Source organism: Phocoena phocoena, chromosome 18 (genome assembly GCF_963924675.1).
Source record: "Phocoena phocoena chromosome 18, mPhoPho1.1, whole genome shotgun sequence".
NCBI lineage: Eukaryota > Metazoa > Chordata > Mammalia > Artiodactyla > Phocoenidae > Phocoena > Phocoena phocoena.
The window spans coordinates 66,173,152-66,196,183 of record NC_089236.1 but is presented as its reverse complement, the minus strand read 5'-3'; the positions used below and the strand labels follow the sequence as shown (position 1 = coordinate 66,196,183).

Here is a 23,032-nt window from a genome sequence, read left to right as displayed (position 1 = left end):
TCATCACTAATCTGGTTTTTTACTTTCCTTCCAGTTGTCCATATTTGCCTCATGAGGAATAAGGGTTGTGAGAAGCGGTGTTTTTCAGAAAATACTGTTTTCTGAGATTCTGTCTTCCATTTATGAATCAGGGATGGTTATGAGAATAATAAGAATATGAAGGCTTTCTATAGTATAATCATATATTCAAGTTATTGGGTTGGCCAAAAAGTTCATTCGGTTAACGAATACATCATTCAATAAAGGTCTTGGTGAACATGAAAAATGTCTTTTATTTTTACTTAAAACTGAACTTTTTGGCCAACCCAGTATAATTTAGTATTAGAATGGAAAAAAACACAATAGAGGCAGTAGACAGTAATAACTAGGAGTTACAACTGGAGAATCTGAAAACAGATAATAGTGTGATATTACTATTAAATTTCTTGATTTAGAAAACTGTGTTATGTGAGAGAATGTCCTTATTCTTGCAAGGTGTATATTTATGTATTTAAAGGTGAATTGCAACTTTTAATAAACATTTCTACAAATTACAAGCAGTTCAGCAAAATATATGGAAGAGAGGAAGCAAATGTGGAAAAATATTAACAGCTGGTGAATCAAGGTGAAGGTGCATATGTGTTCATCATACTACTCCTTCCATGTTGTGATCTGAAAATTTTAAAACAAAAAAATTGGAGCCTTGCAGCCAGACAGCCTGGGCATAAGTCCTACCTGGCTCTGCCAATTGGGCAACTTCCTGAAGTTTATCTTAGCTTCCTAAACTCTAAATAAGACTATAGTATAATAAAGGTGTTTACTTCCTAACATTGTCAGAGTATAAAATGAGTCGTCATGTGTAGAATTTACAACAGTGATTGATACAAAGAGATCAACAGATATTGCCCATTATTAATAATGCTGTCAGCTAGCCCCTCTTCATATTCTGCTTTATTTTTCTCCTTTGCAAGTATCAGCACTGAGACTTTGTTACATATGCATTGGCTTGTTTTCCATCTTCTCCAGGAGAATTTAAGTTTCAAAAGGGTAGAGACTTTGTTTCTTTTAATGACTGTGATAACCCCAGAATCTGAAACAATGGCTGTCTAGAAAGCTCTCAGTAGATATTTGTTGGCTGTATGAATGAAGCCACAAGTTCATCTCTTCTTGTGACATGTCTGTTCCTATAAATTAGAAAATAAATCCATATAACTAGATAATTTATATATTTTCTTATTAAGTATAAAAGGAATATATTATTAAACAATTGACTGGCTCCAAGATATCATAACATCATACTTTAAACTGTGGAAAGAACTTAAAATTATAATTTAAGGAAAATGGAGCATATAATACTATTAAAAACTATACAACTCAGTATAGAATACTTCAGATCTTTTTTGAGCTTTGGAAAATAATAAACTATAGCAAAACTGAAAGGTAACAAACTGAACTTATGGGGGCTTCCCTCCTGGTGCAGTGGTTAAGAATCCGCCTGCCAATGCAGGGGACACAGGTTCAAGCCCTGGTCCGGGAAGATCCCACATGCCGTGGAACAACTAAGCCCGTGCGCCACAACTACTGAGCCCGTGCCCTAGAACCTGCGAGCCACAACTACTGAGCCCACGTGCCACAACTACTGAAGCCCATGCACCCCAGAGCCCTTGCTCCACAACAAGAGAAGCCACTGCAATGAGAAACCCATGCACCACAATGAAGAGTGGCTCCCGCTCACCGCAACTAGAGAAAGCCCGGGCGCAGCAATGAAGACCCAATGCAGCCAAAATTAAAATTTTAAAAATAAATATATAAATAAACTGAACTTATAGGGCACCTTATTTCTATCATCATAAACATTTTCAAAGTAACCTGTGTGTACTGTATCTACCAACCAGGTGCCAACGCCCCTCATAGGAAGTTAACACAGATGTCAGATGGTTTCCACATTTTATGGAACCTTCTTTTCAAAAAGAAAGGCTGGTGTGGGCTGGAAAGAGAGAGTGAAATGCAGTCAACAGATGGGGAAGAGATTTTAGTAGCGCAGAGCCAGCAGTAAATGAAGTAAAAGGAGAGCCTGCTCACCTAAATACAAGGCCCAGAGAAATGGAAATGTGACCTGTCGCCAAAGCCAGGACTGAATCACGTGGTTCCTGATGCACAGGCCGCAGATTGCTGTATCTTGGTTTTCAGTATGATGAGACATACTTGTGTCCTAACAGAGGATCAACGTATCAACGTAGAACATAACTGGGTGATTTCTTCACAGTTTTGACATGACATAGCACTCTCAATTGTAAATCCCAGTATCTAAGCTGTTTTGTTTTTGTTTTTTAATAGAAGTAACACATCGATGATTCATTTCCAGAGTTTTATCTACTGTGCTCTTTTAACCTTTGAGTGATAAAGGGCTTCATCTTCTTCACTCACTACTTAACGCCATATTTGTAGAGCCGCCCTTGCTTTTTAGGTGCCCTAATTGGCACCAATTTCTGATGAACTTTCTTCAGTTTACAGCCAGCTGGCTATTCTTCAGTATAAGAAAAACATATTTCAGCATATTTTGAAAAGTAACCAAGATGAGACGGGCACCATTATTAGGACTGTCTCCCTTCTGAATGTCCATCTCCACCAAGGGAGAAGGAGGAGACAGAACTAAGAGGACCTAAAAAAAAATTTTCTTAAAGCATCTTTTTCTTTTAATTGAAGTTCTTAAAGAGGAAAACATAGTGGTGCCCTCTCACTTGCAGGCCAACTCTATGAGTTTAGGTTCACATGTCTAGTTTGGCATCATTTATTAACCAATGACTGGAGTTTTTAGTTCACTTAAAAACTGACCTCATTAAAAAAAAAAAAAAATTGACCTCATTGCTTTAGTGCAATGTCTTAGAGTGAGAAATCATCCCATCATTCTGTTTCTCTGGGAATTATTTCTTTATGACATATTTGTATGTTTTTCAATAAAAGATGTGGTTTTATTTTTAAAAGTCATAAAGAAACAATTCCTAGACAAAATGATGGGATGATTTCTCACTCTAAGACATATCAGTAAAGTAATAGGGTCAATTCCAGAAGCAATACATGGAAACCACACACTTCACTTTGTGAAATAAACTCATGTTTCTTTCTTTTTACAGTAAGTTCCAAATGTAGTTTAAATAAAGGTAGATCTCAGTGTTGTCTACCACTTCCACCACCTCATCATTCTTAGAATTGAGAGGCTACTAAATTTTATCTAAATTTTGGCTCCTACAGATGAATTAAGTATAAGTTAGGGCCAAGTTCTAAGATAGTTTTTTACAGGATTTGTCTCCCAATTAACATTTCCTCTCTGTCCAAAATTCTAGAGTAATTTTACTACCTGAAACTCTTAAGAGAGATCTCAAGCTTGGAAACAAATAGGAAAATAATTTACCAGTACTTCCAGTTGTTTTTTTTTTTTTAAGATGTCACAGTTTCACCATTAAATCTGTTTTGTGAGTTCAAGAGCAGTGGATCATCCTTCTTTCTTTATATTTAATGGTTAACTGCTCTCCCCACCTCTTCTCTTCTAGAATTTCACTGTAGAAAGACTCACAAGCTTAAATGAAGTCAGAGGTCCACTGCTTCTCAAGTAGGAGAAAGTGAAGCAATCAGCCTGATTTAGGAAAATAAAATCCCCACAGTTGCTGGAAAGAGGGGTAGTTTGTAAAGACTCAGTGCCGACATGCATTCAGAAACCAGAATTCCCTGCAGGAAATTGTCAGGCCTCCAAATCTGCTTGCTCACAGTCAAAGCTCATCTATATATTACAGATTTTGGAGCTTCCCTGGAAGGGTGACACTAAATGACAAACACACCAATTCAAAACAACAGTGTGAACAGTCATTTGGATATGTGTAAAAAAAAAAATGTTTTTAAAGAAATAAGCCACACTTCTCTGAAATGAGATCAATCAAACATTTAGTACCTATTTATTAAGTGCTTACTTTTTTAAAAGAATAAGACTGACCTAGGTCCTCTGAGAAATTAGAAGTCTGTTTATGGTTTAGAATAAGACTGAACTAGGTCCTATGAGAAATCAGAAGTCTGTTTATGGTTTAGAAGTCTAGATACAGTTTCTGCCATTAGTAGAATCAATTTGCAAAACTAGGACAATACACAAAATAATTTGTATCAAAATATACAAACCAACAGCAACTTAACAAGTCAAAATCCTTTTCACGCAAGGGTGAGGAAATTCAAAGTGGGCCAAAGGGAAACATGACACAAATAACAGAAAATCCTCTAGAAATGAACCGATCCATATAAAAACTGAGCAAAAGCGCCAGGGTTCTCTTACCTGCATTCATGCTGCAGCATTAAAAGGACATGATCGCCAATAAATAACTATCATCACATTCCAATTATATAATTTACCTTTATAGACACTCTCTTATGAAACTTCATGGCATTTTGTTGGTATGATCTCATTTATTTTTCAGTTAATAATGAAAAACTACTATTGTCTCCACTTAGTTGATATTCCCTAAGACCAGAGAAATAAAATGAACATTGCAAAGTAATTAAGGTAACTAATTCACTAGGTCACTTAGTAGAATTTGAACTCATAATTATAACTTCTAGTTTAGTGTTCTACTAAGGACAAGATAATGTACCTAGTTGCTCTGGGTTCTAGGGAAAAGCTAAAATGAAAGCATAAGGCATTATCTTGTTGGTTTTCATCACCATTAATATACAAGTTTTAATTTACACATGTACCCATGTCATCAGTATTCTCCTTGGAGCTAAATAAAGTCAGTTAAGCCGATAAGCTCCCCTTAATTACCTGTGCTGCTGTAAATGTACACACACACATACTGATGCTAACAAGTTAATTACATTCAATAAATTACCTCTTCTAAGGCATTCTACGGTTCCTCATCCGTATGCTCATTAAAGGGATCCAGATTTTTCCTCATTGTTCCAGTGAATAAAACCGGTTCCTAAATACCCCAAAATAGTGAATGTTATTACCTTAAACTCTTCATCATGTTTGAATGCTTGCAGAATTAAAATACAAAACAAACCACCAAAATTCCCTATAATCATTAATAAGGTTGCAAATGCTTTTTTACAAAATAGTATCTCCAAATTAATTTTCCACTGTACAAAGTATGCTCCAAAATATCTTCTGGATGATTGAATACTAACAAGAAAGTGTGGAAATGTGTCATCTTAAGAAGAAGTTGGGGCTTCCCTGGTGGCGCAGTGGTTGAGAGTCCACCTGCTGATGCAGGGGACACGGGTTCGTGCCCCGGTCCAGGAAGATCCCACATGCCGCGGAGCAGCTGGGCCCGTGAGCCATGGCCGCTGAGCCTATGCTCTGCAACGGGAGAGGCCACAACAGCGAGAGGCCCACATACTGCAAAAAAAAAAAAAAAAAAAAAAGTTGCAGAAAGGAAGATTTGATTTTTTAAAAATACCTTCCTGGTAATATCTGCTCAGAAAAAAAATGAGAATATACTAATTTGAGTAACTTTACATCAAGAGAGCTAGATAAACTGATTGTCAATCTTGGTGTGATACTGGGAAATACCAACAGCATGATTAGTTGAGGTTTGTGCCTCAAAGCAAAATTGTTAAAATTTTTGCACATTGGCACTGAAGAATGAACTAGGATATTTTCTCCATTGGTACAACAGCCTTCTGGGATGGGGAATCTCTCCATATGTGTGAAAGGAACATCTCCCATATGTTCAAAGAGAATGTCAAGTATGGGAGCCCGTGGCATCTCTGTTCATGAAGAGACTGCTTCTGATTCTGCATCAGCTGATCCCGTTATCTCACCTGTGCATCAAGATTACAGGCCTCACAGAACATCATTACTAACTGCAAGGGCAGGATAACCTGAAACCCACTGTGACATGAGCCATAATAAAATTATTTTAATTTAAAAAGCTTTTCCTATTCATCTGCTTTGAGAGGAACCACAAGGAAATTACTCTGGAAATATATGCCTTTCTGGGTTTCAGGAGAGAATCTTGTACATAAGCTTATGCAGGTCATTTACGTTTTCTTCTGGAAGGCTCTAGTAAGCCAGGGCACAAGAATATGGGCAGCAGAGAAGAGCCCAGTTGGCTCCTTTCAGTGAAGGGGATAGAACAATGTCATGCACACATGTGGGAACAAGAGGAGATCTGAGTCTTCCACAAGTGCCCGGGAACTGCTCGGAATCACCAGCCTCAAATCCTGCCTGGTCTTGGGGCTGGACTATTCCTCCTCACTTCACAAAAGCCTGAGAAGAAAGATGAAGAAGGCAGACATTTCTTTTCTCTGCCCATGAAGAATGACACTCAGAGAGCCTCCTGTACCTACTTTCCCTATTGTCTTAGTTTTAAGTCTGGTGAGAGAAATGGATGCAGAAGACACATGGTGTGCCACCAAAAAAGATGTATCCCTAAGCAAAATCCAAAATTAAAAAGACATTATAAAAGGAGCTTTATTGGCACAAAGTTGATTAAGTGGACAGTATGCCTCCAAAGCACTGAAAATCACTGGTCATATGACATTTCAAAATGATTATTGAATTGAACTGAAAAATCCCTGGAGCCAAATTTAAGGTCTCCCTTAAAACTCTCAAATTTAGGATCAAAGATTAAGCAACCATGTAAGCAAAGGTAAGAATTCCTTGTCAGGGGAATAACCATCATTTTACTTAGACTTTTATAAAAATTTTTTACTCCTTGTAATTATTACCTCTAGGATTCTAATATGCAGGCGACTTCTCTTCCTTTAGCTGTTTCCATGAGGTTTACACAAATGACGTGGCCAGTCGAGGGGAGGCTGGTCCCCAATATTCCTCCCTCTCCTCTGACTCTCCTCCACCTTCCCCCCAATGCTCTAAACCATGGGCAGGATTCTACTCTGGGGCCCCAATGAGGGCCTCTTCAAGGACTGGTGTTTGAGGAGATAAAGGGCCTGAAAGAGGCCAGGTTAATGAACCAGCTTTGAGCCCAACTGGGAGAAGTGAGACAGGGTCTCTTTGCTTATAATAACGACGAGAACGTTTCTCTGCCCATCACATTTTTTCCTTCAGGCCCCTCTCATAGAGCAAATTTACGTCCTGTAAGAGGTCTAAGGTTTGAAGTGTCCACCTGGTTTTCAGTGTACACTCTATAGAGGCATTACCTGAGCTAATCCACACAAAAAACCCTCTTTGTTTTTAAAAGTTAGACCTTCTTGAGCAATGGGCTCACAGTATCAGCACGTTTGGGAAGGGTGGTTTTTGTCACTCAACAGAACAGGGATACCCACTTAAAGTTCAATCACCTATTTCATAATCAAAGCCTCTGTCTATTGTCACCTCCCTCACCTTCTCTTTAGGAAATTCCTCAAAGGGGATGAAGCTCCCCAATGACTGGGGGACGAAAGTGGCATTCTTTGCAGAAAGAGGAGTCCCTCATTTCTGAGCCCCTGACCAATGCCTGCAGCTGCTTCATTCTGAGCTTTAATCAGAGCCCTCAGACACTCTTTAGGCCTTAAAGAGGTTCTGCTAATTATCATCAAACCACTTCTGATTGTCATAAAAAGAAAAAAAAATAAGTTTACGGATGTCCCACTGCAGTAAGGGTCCCCACTTAAGTCTACACTGTCAGTCTAAAAGGACGTATTGGGCAGTTTCACGTGTTTATTTAGCAGTATTTGATGGAAGAACACAGTTTAGTAAATAAGAATATTTCTCTTTGTTATGATATGCCAAATATGTATTTCAAAATCAGTAAAATTTCAATAAAAAGTTGAATGAAAATAATATTTTAGAAAGGAATCAGACAGGAAAAGGAAATTAAAGGTATCTGAATTAGAAGAGAAGTGGTAAAGCTGTCATTATATATAGAAGACGTGATACTATATATAGAAAATCCTAAGGACTCCACACAAAAACTACTAGAGCTGATAAATGAATTCAGCAAGGTAGGAGGACACAAGATTAACATACAGAAATTGGTTGCATTTCTTTACACTAACAGTGAAATATCAGAAAGGGAATGTAAAAAAAAATCGATTTTAACATCATATATAAAAAATTACTTAGGAATAAACCTGATGAAGGAGGTGAAAGACTTTTGTGTGTGTGTGTGTACGCGGGCCTCTCACTGCCGTGGCCTCTCCCATTGCGTAGCACAGCCTCCGAATGTGCAGACCCAGCAGCCATGGCCTACGGGCCTAGCTGCTCCGCAGCATGTGGGATCCTCCCAGACCAGGGCACGAACCCGCATCCCCCGCATCGGCAGGGGACCCTCAACCAGTGCGCCACCAGGGAATCCCCAAGGTGAAAGACTTTTATGCTGACAACTAGAAAACATTAATAAAGGAAACTGAAGGTGATTCAAGGAAATGGAAAGCTATCCCAAGCTCTTAGATTGGAAGAATTAATATTGTTAAAATGACTATACTACCCAAAGCAATCCACAGATTAAGGCAATTGTTACCAAATTACCCGGGACATTTTTAACAGAACTAGAACCAATACTCCTAAAATTTATATGGAACCATAGAAGACCCAGAATTGCCAAAGCAATCCTGAGGAAAAAGAACAAAGCAGGAGGCATAACCCTCCCAGACTTCAGACAATACTACAAAGCTACAGTAATCAAAATGGCATGGTATTGGCATAAAAACAGACTATGGATAAACGGAACAGAATAGAGAGCCCAGAAATAAACCTGCACACCTACAGTCAACTGATCTTTGATGAGGGAGGCAAAACTATACAATGGAGAAAAGACAGTCTCTTTAGCAAGTGGTGTTGGGAAAGTTGGACAGTGCATGTAAATCAGTGAAGTTAGAACACACCCTCACACCATACACAAAAGTAAACTCAAAATGGCTTAAAGACTTAATCATAAGACATGACACCATAAAGCTCCTAGAAGAGAAGACAGGCAAAACATTCTCTGACACAAATCATACCAATGTTTTTTTTAGGTTAGTCTCCCAAGGCAATAAAAATAAGAGCAAAAATAAATAGGACTAATCAAAGTTACAAGCTTTTGTACACCAAAGAAAACCATAAAACAAAAAGGCAACCTATGTACTCGGAGAAAATATTTGCAAACGATGAGACTGACACGGGCTTAATTTTCAAAATATACAAACAGCTCATACTACTCAACAACAAAAAACCAAACAACCCAATTGTAAACTGGGCAGAAGACCTAAATAGACATTTTTCCAAAGAGGACATACAGATGACCAACAGGCACATGAAAAGATGCTCAACATCACTAATTGGAGAAATGCAAAGCAAAACTACAAAGAGGTACCACCCCCACACCAGTCAGAATGGCCATGTTATTTGTAGAAAAGTCTACAAATAACAAATGCTGAAGAGGGTGTGGAGAAAAGGGAGCCCTCCTACACTGTTGGTGGGAATGTAAGTTGGTGCAGCCACTGTGGAAAACAGTATGGAGGTTCCAATTCCACTTTTGGACATATATCCAGACAAAACTATTATTGAAAAAGATACACGCACCCCCTATGTTCATAGAAGCACTATTCACAATAGCCAAGACATGCAAACAATCTAAATGTCCATTGACAGATGAATGGATAAAGATGTGGTACATAAAATGTAAAATAGCCAGCTAGTGGGAAGCAGCTGCATAGCACAGAGATCAGCTCGGTGCTTTGTGACCACCTAGCGGGTGGGATAGGGAGAGTGGGAGGGAGACTCAAGAGGGAGGAGATATGGGGATATATGTATACGTAAAGCTGATTCACTTTGTTATACAGCAGAAACTAACACAACATTGTAAAGCAATTATACTCCAATAAAGATGTTAAAAATAAATAAATTTCTGAAAGAAAAAAGATGTGGTACATATATACAATGGAATACTACTCAGTCATAAAAAAAGAATGAAATAATGCCATTTGCAGCAACATGGATGGACCTAGAGATTATCATACTAAGTGAAGTAAGTCAGAAAGAGAAAGACAAATACCACATGATATCACTTATATGTGGAATCTAAAATATGACACAAATGAACTTACCTACAAAACAGAAACAGACTCAGAGATACAGAGAACAGACTTGCAGTTGCCAAGGGGGAGGTGGGATGGGGGATAGATGGACTGGGAGCTTGGGGCTAGCAGATGCAAACTATTATATATAGAATGGATAAACAACAAGGTGCTACCGTATAGTACAGGGAACTATATTCAATATCCTGTGATAAACCATAATGGAAAAGAATATAAAAAAGAATGTGTGTGTGTGTGTGACTGAATCACTTTGCTGTACAGCAGAAATTAACACAGTTTTGTAAATCAACTATACTTCCCATTTAAAAAAAAAGAATAAAAAAAAAAAAAAAAAAAAAAAAAAAAAGAATGATTTATTATAACATCAACTGATTGAAGCTATACTTTTCTTTAAAGCCAGCAGGCAGTTTTTGAAAAACGTCCGTTTAAATATGTCAGTGTGTTTTATGCATCGTGTTCATTTTGGTTTCTACTCATTCTACCTTCATCACTTGCCTAATAAGAGACCATTATATTATCTTCAAAAGGTAATAAAAGTGCTCACAGTAGACACATACTGCAAAAGCAGATAAGGGCAAATTAATGATCATTTCTGATAGATAGGATTATTTAAATTACCCACCTCTAAGCAATGAAGTTAATAAATTAATCTTATAATAAGTGCAGGCAGAACACTTCAGTGTAGCGATTTATGGTAGGACACACAAACTTCATGTAAATATACACTAAACTTACTGGCCCATGTATATTTTTTTCTGAAGGTACACAATTAAACCTCATTTAATAAAAGTTGGCACAGCAGAGTCAGGAAAACAAATATTCTTATTCAATGTAATATTTTAAATGGAGCACTAGCTTCACAACTGTCTTCATCATGGTTGAAAGTTTACACTTCTCTAATTTAATCCTTTGTGCCATATTCAGTAGTAATTTTTTCCTTTGTTACTAACATAACACAAGTTCATATTAGGCATGTGACCCAAAAATGGCCACTCTAAATTACAGCATTTAATGTAGTAAATGGCTCATCCCTCAACACAACTGCAAGACTGAAAACTGTAGTCTTACTGGATCTTTTGCATACTCTGCTGGAAGACATGACCCTCATCTTAAAAAGAAACCCTACCCACTAACCTTCTAAGTTTAAAACTACTTGGGATCAAGGCAAAAGCAGTACAAGTGGTTACCAATTAAGCAGATAATACACAACAGTTTGCCCTGTTTCAGTGCCACACTGGGAAACTGCCCTCTATTAAAATCTATCATCAAAAGCAGCTAGTGCTGCTGTTTCCTAAGAGGTGTGTTCTCATTTCTAATCGGAGGACCTTATTGAAGGGTCGACTAGTGTACCTGTTTCACGAATAAGGGAATCATCTGAAATCACTTTAAATCTTGGTTTCCCTCTTGCTCTCCTTTTTTAAGTCCTGTAGCCTCTGAATGAACTGATCATTATCCATACTCACAAGAAAAGAAGATCCTTTGCCAACAAAGGAAAGAGAATTTAAGTCCCATTAAGTTCTCTTTCAGGGGCTCCAGGGAGCAGTTCCAAGGGATTTAATGAAGACTTCAGTGTCAGAGACAAAGGGTCGACTGCATTAGGCTAGAATCCAGTTGTATTTCTTTACTAGTGACAGCACATCTGCCTCTTCTCTCTTTCAGTTTTGTTTGCAACAAGAAAAAAAGGGAAAGAAAACCAGGTAACCAGGGAGAAGTCTTAAAGAGACAGCTGTGGTTCACCTTCTTTAACCCACTGAAGAAAACTCAGGGAATGTAAATACCAAAAGAGCAGAGTGGGCTATTTAAAACAATACTTAGCTGTTGCTTTGATTTAAAATAAAACCTATTAAATACAAAATATCAATCTGTTTAATTATGATAACGATGATGGCTGCTGATCTGTGTCAACCCTTCGGCTGCGATCATAAATATTGAATTTGCATGGAATCCCTCTTCAACTGAAAACGTTTTCTTTGTGCCAAGAGGACAAGGGCCTCTAGGTGTAGAGATCATGCAAAGAATCCATTTTTCCAGATCCTTTCAGATAAGCAAGCTACTCCCTGAATATAATCTCACCTTGGTGTTCTTTCTGGGGAACATAATTACTTCAGATGGCGAGCACAAATGCTGCATACGTTTCATCTACCTGTTTTGTTTAAGGACATTACCTAGGAAGTGCTTCCATTTTTTGCTTATTCCTGAAATTTTGAACACAATTTGAGGAGTTCATTCTTAGAAATACAGTACTTGTTTTTGAAAGTTCCCCTCAGGACTCCAAGACTGATTGTCACCACTCCCCTGCCTCTGGTTCCTATGCAGGTCTTTGCTGCTATCACATCTCCCCCAATTCCGACTCCTCGTGGGGGGGTCAGCAGTGACGGCGATTAAGCCTGGGAGAGAGAACATCCTGGAAGCTCGCTGCTACTTCCAGGATCACAGGGAGCCAGGGAGGATGATGGAGGCCTGGCCCACCTAAGCGGGGCGACTCAAAGAAACAGCACTGGGCTCCCCTCTGCAGTTTGCTTGCAGTTTTGTAGGTTCCCTAAATCAGGGTGTTGAGACATGCAACACTGCTTCCTATTCATTTTAGGAGAAGAGGGATGTAAGCTTTCTGCACTTAGATAAGTAACTTCAAGTAACCAAACGACCAGACTTTCTCCACCTCCGCAGCCAGCTAGACATTGCAAAGAGAAAGCGCTCTTGGCTCTGGAGGGTAAGATTTTGAGTATCTTCTCCTGACACTTATTAGCCCATGACATATAAGTGAATAACACATTTCTAAACTGATACTCTCCAAATGAGGGACATAGCATTAGGAGTAGTACCTTCCACCTTTGCTCTATACTTACTCACTTTTGTTATGCTTTGGAGAATAATTTTGAATGGGGTGGTAGGAAAAATGGGGGAAACATCTGATGAGAACATCATTAAGTTCAACAGACAGTTTTTGAAAAGAAATAAATTTGGAGTCAGACAGTTTTAAATTCTGATTCTACAGCTATTTGACTCAGGGTAAGTTATTAATCTCCTCAAGACTCAGTTCCCTAACTGGAAAACAGGGCTAACCCTGTGGGGCTGCTATGAGAATGTGGAACAACAATGAAGCTCCTGGTGTGATGCTAACAATGACCAGGAGCCCAGCCCAACAGGGGGACAGTGAGGGGTGGTGTTTGTCAACCTGCAGGCGCATCCAGTGGACCATGATGTCAATTCTGTACCTCATGACCATCATTTTGTCTTTTATATGAACTAGAACAGAACTGATATAATAGAAAATACCAGAGTACAGAGCAAGAGTAATACTGTTTTGTGAAGTTTTTGTTCCTCTCTGTGCGCACGCGCACACACACTTGAGATCATGATATGAAGCGGTTCTATCGTGTCAGCGGCAACAGTGCATTGAAGTCATTAGCAGAGTTGTTAGCTTCTCGGGTTATGGAGTCAGAAATCTCCGTAAATTAAATTTGAATCCTGTTTGTATATTTTGGAAATTAATCCCTTGTGGGTTGCATCATTTGCAAATATTTTTTCCCATTCCGTAGGCTGTCTTTTCATTTTGTTCATGGTTTCCCTTGCTGTGCAAAAGCTTTTAAGTTTAGTTAGGTCCCATTTGTTTATTTTTGTTTTTGTTTCCATTACTCTAAGAGATCCAAGAAAATATTGCTGCAAATTATGTCAAAGAGTGTTCTGCCTGTGTTTTCCTCTAGGTGTTTAATAGTCTTCAATTCATTTTGAGTTTATTTTTGTATATGGTGTTAGAGAATGTTCTAATTTTATTCTTTTATGTGTAGCTGTCCAGGTTTCCCAGTACCACTTATTGAAGAGACTGTCTTTTCTCCATTGTATATTCTTGCCTCCTTTGTCTTAGATTAACTGACCATAAGTGTGTGGTTTTATTTCTGGGCTTTCTGTTCTGTTCCATTGATCTATGGGTCTGATTTTTGTGCCAGTACCATACTGTTTTCATTACTGTAGCTTTTTAGTGTAGCCTCAAGTCAGGAAGTGTGATTCCTCCAGCTTCTTACTTCCTTCTCAAGGTTGTTTTGACTATTCAGGGTCTTTTCTGTTTCCATACAAATTAAAAAATTTTTTGTTCTAGTTCTGTGAAAAATGTCATTGGTAATTTTATAGGAATTGCATTAAATCTGTAGGTTGCTCTGGTAGTATGGTCATTTTAACAATATTGATTCTTCCAATCCAAGAACACAGTACACATTTCCATCTGTGTTGTTTTCCATTTTTTTCATCAGAATCTTAATAGTTTTTGGAGTACAGGTCTTTTGCTTTCTTAAGTAGGTTTATTTCTAGGTGGTTTTTTTTTTTTTTTTTTGATGGAGTGGTAAATGGGACTGTTTCCGTAATTTCTCTTTCTGATATTTTGTTGTTAGTGTATAGAAATGCAACAGATTTCTGTATATACAACAACTTATCAAATATCAATATCAATATCAAAAAACCAAACAAGCCAATCAAAAAACAGGCATAAGATCTAAACAGACATTTCTCCAAAGAAGACATACAGATGGCCAACAGGCACATGAAAAGATGCTCAATGTCACTAATTATTAGAGAAATGCAAATCAAAATTACAATGAGGTATCACCTCACACGAGTCAGAATGTCCATCATTAAAAAGTCTACAAAAAATAAATGGTGGAGACGATGTGGAGAAAAGGGGGCCCTCCTACACCATTGGTGGGAATGTAAATTGGTGCAGCTATTAAGGAAAACAGTATGGAGGTTCCCTAAAAAACTGAAAAAAAAGTTAACATATGATCCAGAAATTCCATTCCTGGTCATATATCTGGAATATATGAAAACCCTCATTCAAAAAGATACATGCACCCCAATGTCCAAAGCGGTACTACTTACAATAGCAAAGACATAGAAACAATACACACACACACGCACACACACACTGGAATATTACTCAGCCATAAAAAAGAATGAAATAATGCCATTTGCAGCAACACAGATGGAGCTACAGATTGTCATACTAAGTGAAGTAAGTCAGACAGAGAAGGACAAATATCACATATCCCTTATATGTGGAATCTAAAAAAATGATAGAAATAAACTTAATTACAAAACAGAAAGACTTACAGACACAGAAAACAAACTAATTGTTACCAAAGGGGAAACTGACGGGGAGGGATAAATTAGGAATTTGGGATTAACAAAGATACACTACTATATATAAAATAGATAAACATGGTCCTGCTTTGTAGCAAATGGAACAATATTCAGTATCTGGCAATAACCTATATTACAGAAGAATTTGAAAAATATACATAACTTTTATATATATAATATAAAATCACTTTGCTATACAACTGAAACACTGTAAATCAACTATACTTCAATTTAAAAAAACCAAACACACACACACACACACACACACACACACAATTTGAATCCTGGCTCTGCTGCTTACTTGGTAAGTGGGGTAAGCTCACAATGCCTTGGTTTTTAAATCTGTCAGATAAGGATGACGAGAGAATTGTGAGGATTAGGAAAAGAGGCTAAAACGTGTTGAGGATTCTGTAATTATCAGGACTTATTATTATTAATACTTGTGTAACTTGTCAGGGCCTGCAACAAGCACTAGAGCAACAGAAATGAGAGACACGGGCCCTTCCTTCAAGGAGAGGAAGAATATAGTCGAGAATGTGGGGAGGGATGAGAAGAAAACGCCAGAGGTCTTGGTGGGGAACTGGAAAGTACAGGTGGGTACAGGGTGGTAGTCAGGAAAGAACCTGGTGGGTGGGGAGCCAGAAATCAAAAGAATACAAAGAAGTGATATTCTCTCTTCTTGTTCTTGGTAGAAAATATTAGATACATTTCTCTGTTAATGCTTTTCCCCAAAACTCCTACTGTGGTTTTTTTTTTTGCTTTACTCTTTGAATTTATATAAACAATTTGGTTTTGTTTTTTAGAAATGATAATTTTGTATATTAAAAAACATAGGTTTAGGGTTTCCCTGGTGGTGCAGTGGTTGAGAGTCCGCCTGCCAATGCAGGGGATACGGGTTCGTGCCCCAGTCTGGGAAGATCCCACATGCTGTGGAGCAGATGGGCCCGTGAGCCGTGGCCGCTGAGCCTGCGCATCCGGAGCCTGTGCTCTGCAACGGGAGAGGCCACAGCAGTGAGAGGCTCGCGTACCGCAAAAAAAAAACCATAGGTTTATGTTTAGACTCTTTAGCATGTGTGAGTTATTTGAAGAATACAACTTTTCATAGTGTTACCCATATTTGAATTTCCATATAGGCTTCAATCCTGATGGAAACAATTTGGTTTTTATTATAAGCAATAAATATAAAGAAAATCACCAAGGACACATTAACAGAAATTAAAGAGCAAAGTCAGTCCAGAACGTGTTACTCTTTTTATATAAGTAGAACTAATACCTAGAAGTTTAGTGCCCTGATCCTTAAGAACAATGATAGTTCCTATCGACTGAGTGTTCCCAAGAACCAGGCATGGGCCACAAATGTTTTCACACCCACTTACATCTTCACAGCACATCTGTGTGGCAGCAGTTCCCAGACCTGGTTTAAGAATGAGGAGGACTATGAAGCTTGGAAGCCGAGTGACTTCATCAACGTCACACACTCGTATGAGGCAGAACAGGAATAAAGATGTAGGTCATGTTGACACTCAGTCTACGCTCTTAAATATTCTATCCCTGGCTGCTTCCTGAATGATTTCCTGGGACCTTTACACATTGCACAGTGTCTACAGATTCTCTCCCTCTAATCAACCAACACTGCGCCCTGGAGACAAACACATGAAAAGTGGAAAATAAAGGTTCTGTGTTTACAGTGGTTGGTGATCATTATCTACATGGATACAAAGCTTAGCACTGTTTTATAAACACACTCTCTGGAGTGTGTACACAGAGCATGCTCAAAAGTAGGGTGGAAACTGATGGAATAGAACCAAACCCTGGTGATGTCAAGGTATATTTAGTCTTTGCTCAGATGTGCTTCCAAACATTTTCGGCAGAGCCAAGAATCATCCAAGCTTTCTTTACTTACAGAGTCCTTTACGTACACAAACATACAGCCTTTTCTTACCAAGAAACGTTAAAGATAATGCAGGGCACGCTTCCAGATCCTTTCATCTGAGAATATGAAAGGACTTTAGAGACATGCCCGTTATTTCTGCTAAATAGTCTCATTTGGCCATTTCAGAAATGGGTACAATCAAAACTTAAAACTTGGGAATCTAAACTCATTTATTTTCTACTGTAATCACTAAGTCATGAATCTTAATAGCCAGAGGGAATCTTTAAATACAGGGATTATATGTACTGAAAAGTTCTTCCCATTTTTCCTGAAAGGGATCTCTTAAAAATTGTCTTTTTAATTGTGGTAAAATACACATAAAATTTACCACTTTAACCATTTTTGAGTGTACAGTTCAGTGGTATTAAACACATTCACATTGTTGTACAGCCCTCACCACCATCCAGCCACAGAACTCCTTTCATCTTGCAAAAGTGAAACTCGGTACCCATTAAACAACAACTCCCCACTTCTCCATCCTGGCAGCCACCATTCTACTTCTTGTCTCCATGAACTGACTATTCTAGGTACCTCATATTAGTAGCATCATACTGTATTTGTCCTTTGCGACTGGCTTACTTCACTTGGCATAATGTTCTCAAGGTTCATCTGTGTTGTAGCATGTGTCTGAATTTCCTTCTTTTATAATACTGCATTGTATATATATGTACCACATTTTGTTTATCCATTCATCTGTTGATGCACCCTTGGGTGCCTCCACCTTTTTGCAATTGAGAATAATGCTGCTATGAACATGCTTGTACAGAGAGCTCTTCAAGACCCTGTTTCAATTCTTTTGGGTTTATAACCTTATGCAGAATTACTGGATCATATAGTAATTAGATGTTTAACTTTTTTGAGGAAACTCCATCTTGTTTTCCACAGTGGCTGCACCATTTTACACTCCTACCAGCAATGCACGAGGATTGTAATTTCTCCACATCCTAGTCAACACTTGTTATTTTCTTTCTTTTTTTTTTTTTTTGATAGTAGACATCTTAAGGGGTGTGAACTGGCATCTCATTGTGGTCTGGAAGGAATATCTTGATTTCAAAAATACTTACAGTAATTCCAGGTATTTTAGAGGCCAGGGGTATGTAGCAACTGCTGTACTCAGTCATAAGACACACGTCCACGTTCTCCTTCCTTTGGGTGCCATGTTCTATATGCTTCCTAATCAACAGGCATTACAGAGCTCATTATACCCACATTCCAGGATGAACACTTGCCTGGATCTTTTTGTGTCCTCTCCTGTTTCTGTTTCTCATCTCAAGAGGGTGTTTTTCTGAGCTTCCCTTGATGGCCAGGTAATTGTAGAGAATTTTTTTTAAAAACTCAAAATTAAAAAAAAAATCAGCAAGGCTGTCAAAGCAGAGGGCAGGATGGCAGATGAAGGCACAGGGCCTATGTCGCCCTTGGGTATATACCTGGAGGATAGTAATTGCTCAATTAAATATTCACTGAATTATGTTGGGTGGGTGAACCATAAGGAATGGCAGGAGCTTCTACTGTGCAGATAATCCAGTCTCTAAGACAATACCTGAAAGTCATACGTCTTTAAGAAGCAGAACAAAAGAGAACAGAATCAGAGCCCAGGAAGAGAAAGTCAATTCAACGCTCCACCGTCACAGCAACTGTGTATGGGGTCTACGGGAAGCACTTCACATGCACTGACTTATGTAGTCCTCACAGCAGCTCAAAGAGTTGGTCCTGTCAGCTGCCTTGTAAGGGGGAGAAGACTGAGGTGCACAGAGATGGGATTCCGTGTCCTGTGCTCTTCCTCGTTATTCTGTACTGCCTGCCTGGTTAATCATTTATTAAGGGTTGAATTCTAAAAGGTTCCCCAGAGCATCAATATACCCTGTAATCCTCAAAGCTCCACAGTTTCACAAAGCCTTCCAGGGAGATAATCACCTTTGAAATGGTAGCTTTATTTCCTACAGCAAAATTCCATCTTTAAGACACTTAAAATTCGTGTTTTTCTATAGGAACCTCTCCAGTGCTATACTAATCATTTATCATTTTGTTCTCAGTATTCTGTGGTTATCAGTGGATAAAACTGTGGCACCTGAGGAAGTGTGAGTCCAGAAATCTGTCTGGGTCACTTATTAAATCACATGCACACAAAACAAACGAAAGAACAAACAAACCCCGGTATCTGAGGAAAGTATCTGCTGAAAACACCTGCTGCTAAAAATATGCTCTACTGGGGGAAAACGGATCAACACTTTCATGCAATTTGAAAAAACCAATCAACTTAAAAGCAGCTAAACTTAGGTGCCTTATAAAAAGAACATGTGAGAATGTTCTGATGTGCATACCTGAGGTACACCTGACATTTTCTTCCTTATATGGTGAAATCCAGTTATGGTTGTCAAGATCCCGTAGACGGAAGTTTCACCTTCAGGTTCTGACAGTCTAAAAAGGGCAGCGATGAGGGAACTTTTTCCAGCTCCTGTTCTTCCCACAGTGCCAACCTGTAAAGAGATCCAGGAGGGATTAAGAATTCACAATATGCAACAAACCTAGGAGAACCCTGGCTGTTGAAGATGAATTTTTAACGTCCTATATAAAGAGTAGTCTGTAAGTTTCTCAACCATGGCACTGTTGACATTACGGGCTAGATAATTCATTGTTGGGGGGTCAGGGGCCTGTCCTGTGTATTACTGTAGGATGTTTAGCAGTAGCCAGGGACTCTACCCACTAGATACCAGAAGCACCTCCCACATTTTGGCGACCAAAAATATCAGATATTGACAAATGTCCCCTGGTTGAGACGCCCTGGTCCCAAAAAGAGTTAAAAATAACAGAATCAATCTACTGGCAGTGAAAAGCTAGCAGTCTCTGGCATGGACATATATACACTACCAAACGTAAAACAGCTAGTGGGAAGCAGCCGCATAGCACAGGGAGATCAGCTCAGTGCTTTGTGACCACCTAGAGGGGTGGGATAGGGAGGGTGGGAGGGAGGGAGATGCAAGAGATATGGGGACAGGGTCTTCCCTGGTGGCGCAGTGGTTGAGAGTCCGCCTGCCAATGCAGGGGACGCGGGTTCATGGAAGATCCCACATGCCACAGAGCAGCTGGGCCCGTGAGCCGTGGCCGCTGAGCCTGCACGTCTGGAGCCTGTGCTCCGCACAACAGTAAGAGGCCAGCGCACCGCAAAAAAACAAACAAAAAAAACAAAACAAGAGATATGGGGACATATGTATATGTATAGCTGATTCACTTCGTTATAAAGCAGAAAACTGACACACCACTGTAAAGCAATTATACTCTAATAACGGTGTTAAAAAAAAAAAAAATATATATATAAAACTTAAAAAAAAAAAAAGCTAGCAGTCTCCTGAGTCAGCAGTCCACACCCTTTTTGGCACCAGGGACTGGTTTCGTGGAAGACAGTTTCTCCACGGACAGGCGACAGGCGGGGCTGGAGGTGTGGGGATGGTTCAGGCGGTAGTCCGAGTGAGCGATGGGGAGCAGCAGCTGAAGCTTCACTTGCTCGCCCGCTGCTCACCTCCTGCTGTGCGGCCCAGCTCCCAACAGGCTGCGACTGGTACCAGTCTGCGGCCTGGGGGTTGGGGACCCCACCCTAAGTGGCCCATAAGAAGTTCCCTTTTAAATTAGCTTTATTCCTACTCTCTAGGCATTTTGACCTTGAGAATCATGTGGGTAATTCTACAGAGATGTCAACAAGTCAAGGAAGAAGTGTTATACATAAACAAGTACTCATTTTCTCAGGGATCTACTATTTAAGAGGAATTATTCTTTGGTAGAGAAACTAAATCACTTCCTGATGTTAAATATCGTAATTATACCCTATCTTGAAAGGAAACATCTTAAAATTATAACATGCAGGTCTCAGTGTCGTAAAAGACAGTATCCAGCAGACAAAATACACATAATGAGATCAACAACAACACAGACAACATTTGCTACTTATATGGGACCTTTCATCTGAGCAGTTCAAAAGGCATTTTATAAACAACTTAATACTTAAAATTGCTCCTTGGAAAGACATGCAAGTTTCAGTCTAGTTATTAAAGCCAAAGTAGAGAGAAATTAAGTGCATTAAGAATAAGATTAAGGAATCAATATAATGCAGGTAAAATGCTGGTCGGGAATAAAACTATACTGTAAAAACTGGCTTTTAAATGTGTGCATCCAAACATGTACTATACAGAAACTGGCCTTTTTTATCAATAAGCTTGCCCAACTCCGTGGTGGGAGCTTCCCAAGAGATGATTTCATTTCTGTTCAGAAATTTGGAATTGATGTGGGGTGTAAGACATGTTTTCAATCATTTGTAAATTTATTCAGCAAATTTTTAAAACTCACGGCTGTAAACAGAGAAGAACTAAGTCTTTCTGAGCATGCAATCAGAATGCTGGGAACTTTTCATGTTTTCTCATTTGAATGCCTCCAAAGTTTCGAATCTTTGTCTGTAAAATCAATTGTAGCATTTCAAAAAAGAACTTATCTCAATAGAGATTAAATGTAAGAAAAGTGAGTTTAGCTAGTTTTATTATTTTGTAGCCATTTTATACCTTATGTTAAACCCTAATATATGTAATATAGATGGGCCATTCTCTGCATATAGGCAGGCCCTAGTGCATGTATATAGATATGACTCATGTGTTCTGGGTACAGGCAGACCTTGAACATATTGTGGATTTGGTTCCAGATGACCACAAAAATGTGAATATCTCCAAATAAAGCAAGTCATAAGAATGTTTTTGTTTCTCTGTACATATAAAAGCTATGCTTGCACTATGCTGTAGCCTACTAAGTGCACGATAGCGTTATATCTGAAAAACAACGTACATACCTTAATTTTCAAATACTTTATTGCTAAAAAAACGTGCTAACCATCATCTGAGACTTCACTGGGTTGTAGTAACATTAAAGAATGCTGACCGCAGATCACCGTAACAGATTTGGAAAAGATTTGGAATATTGCAAGAATTACCAAAATGTGACACAGAGACAGGGAGTGAACAAAGGCTGTAAGAAAAATGGGGCCAATGGACTTGCTTGATGCAGGGTTGCCACAAATGTTCAGTTTGTAAAAAAATGCATGATCTTTGAAGCACAATAAAACCAGGTATGCCTGTATTTCTGGGTGTTCTCAGATGTAAACCAGCACACATCGGGACACAGGCGAGAACTGTGTCTGTGAGAATGTGCGTATGTTCCCATACTATCAGCTCTACTGAAACTGATCCATCTGTGCCAACTGGAACATCTATAGACTCCTGGTTAACGGCAGAGATATGCAGGGGCACTGAGGGCTGCTCACACCGTGAGCACCTAAGAAAAAGGCAACTCAGAGAAGATCTGCTCTGGCTATTCCTACCATTCAGCTATCAAAATCCACTCTGGAAGGCTTTGCCAGGACACCAATGGGTTTTTCCAATTGCCCACGGAGAGTGTCACCAGTATCAGTAAGTTTACATTCCTAACACCAAAGACACTTGGAGACAGTCTTATTTCAGTGCTTTGTGACATACCCGTTCTATTTTCTCAAACAGGCCAGGGTTTTGCCTCTGGATCTCTCTTCATACGTCAAACTCCACATCATCAACGCCCAATGCCCCACACAAAACAGCTGCTTCCTCTGACTTCCCCACTCTACTCTCATTACTTCTTTCTCGGGCTCGTGGGCTCACAATGTCCACCTTACTGCCAGCTTTCCCTGAGTCCAGCATGGTGCCAAGCCCTGCAGATTCTACTACTGCAATGTTTCATGACTCAATCCCTCACTGAGTCTCTCTCCCTTGAAACTCTTTCCTTGATCATAATCAGTGCAAATGAATTTGAAAAGTAAATTCTAGCTATACCCCAGCACTCTGATTAAAAAACATTCTTAAGATGTTGATGTTTTTACCTTCTAGACTTCTATGTTGATGTGTTCTTGAAGATACAAGCTCATATACTTAACAGAATGGGATTAACATGAACATACTGTTGTAATCTGCTTTCATT

General features: G+C 39.0%; 1 protein-coding gene across 1 annotated transcript in view; it reads right to left on the bottom strand.

The window, feature by feature from the left end:
- The window catches only part of LOC136137558 (ATP-binding cassette sub-family C member 4-like), a 127,079-nt gene that overhangs the window by 28,332 nt on the left and 75,715 nt on the right, over window positions 1-23,032 (bottom strand). The window contains 2 exon segments of the mRNA XM_065895937.1: window positions 4,851-4,940; window positions 19,369-19,524. Of these exon segments, the coding sequence (XP_065752009.1) occupies window positions 4,851-4,940; window positions 19,369-19,524 (246 nt within the window).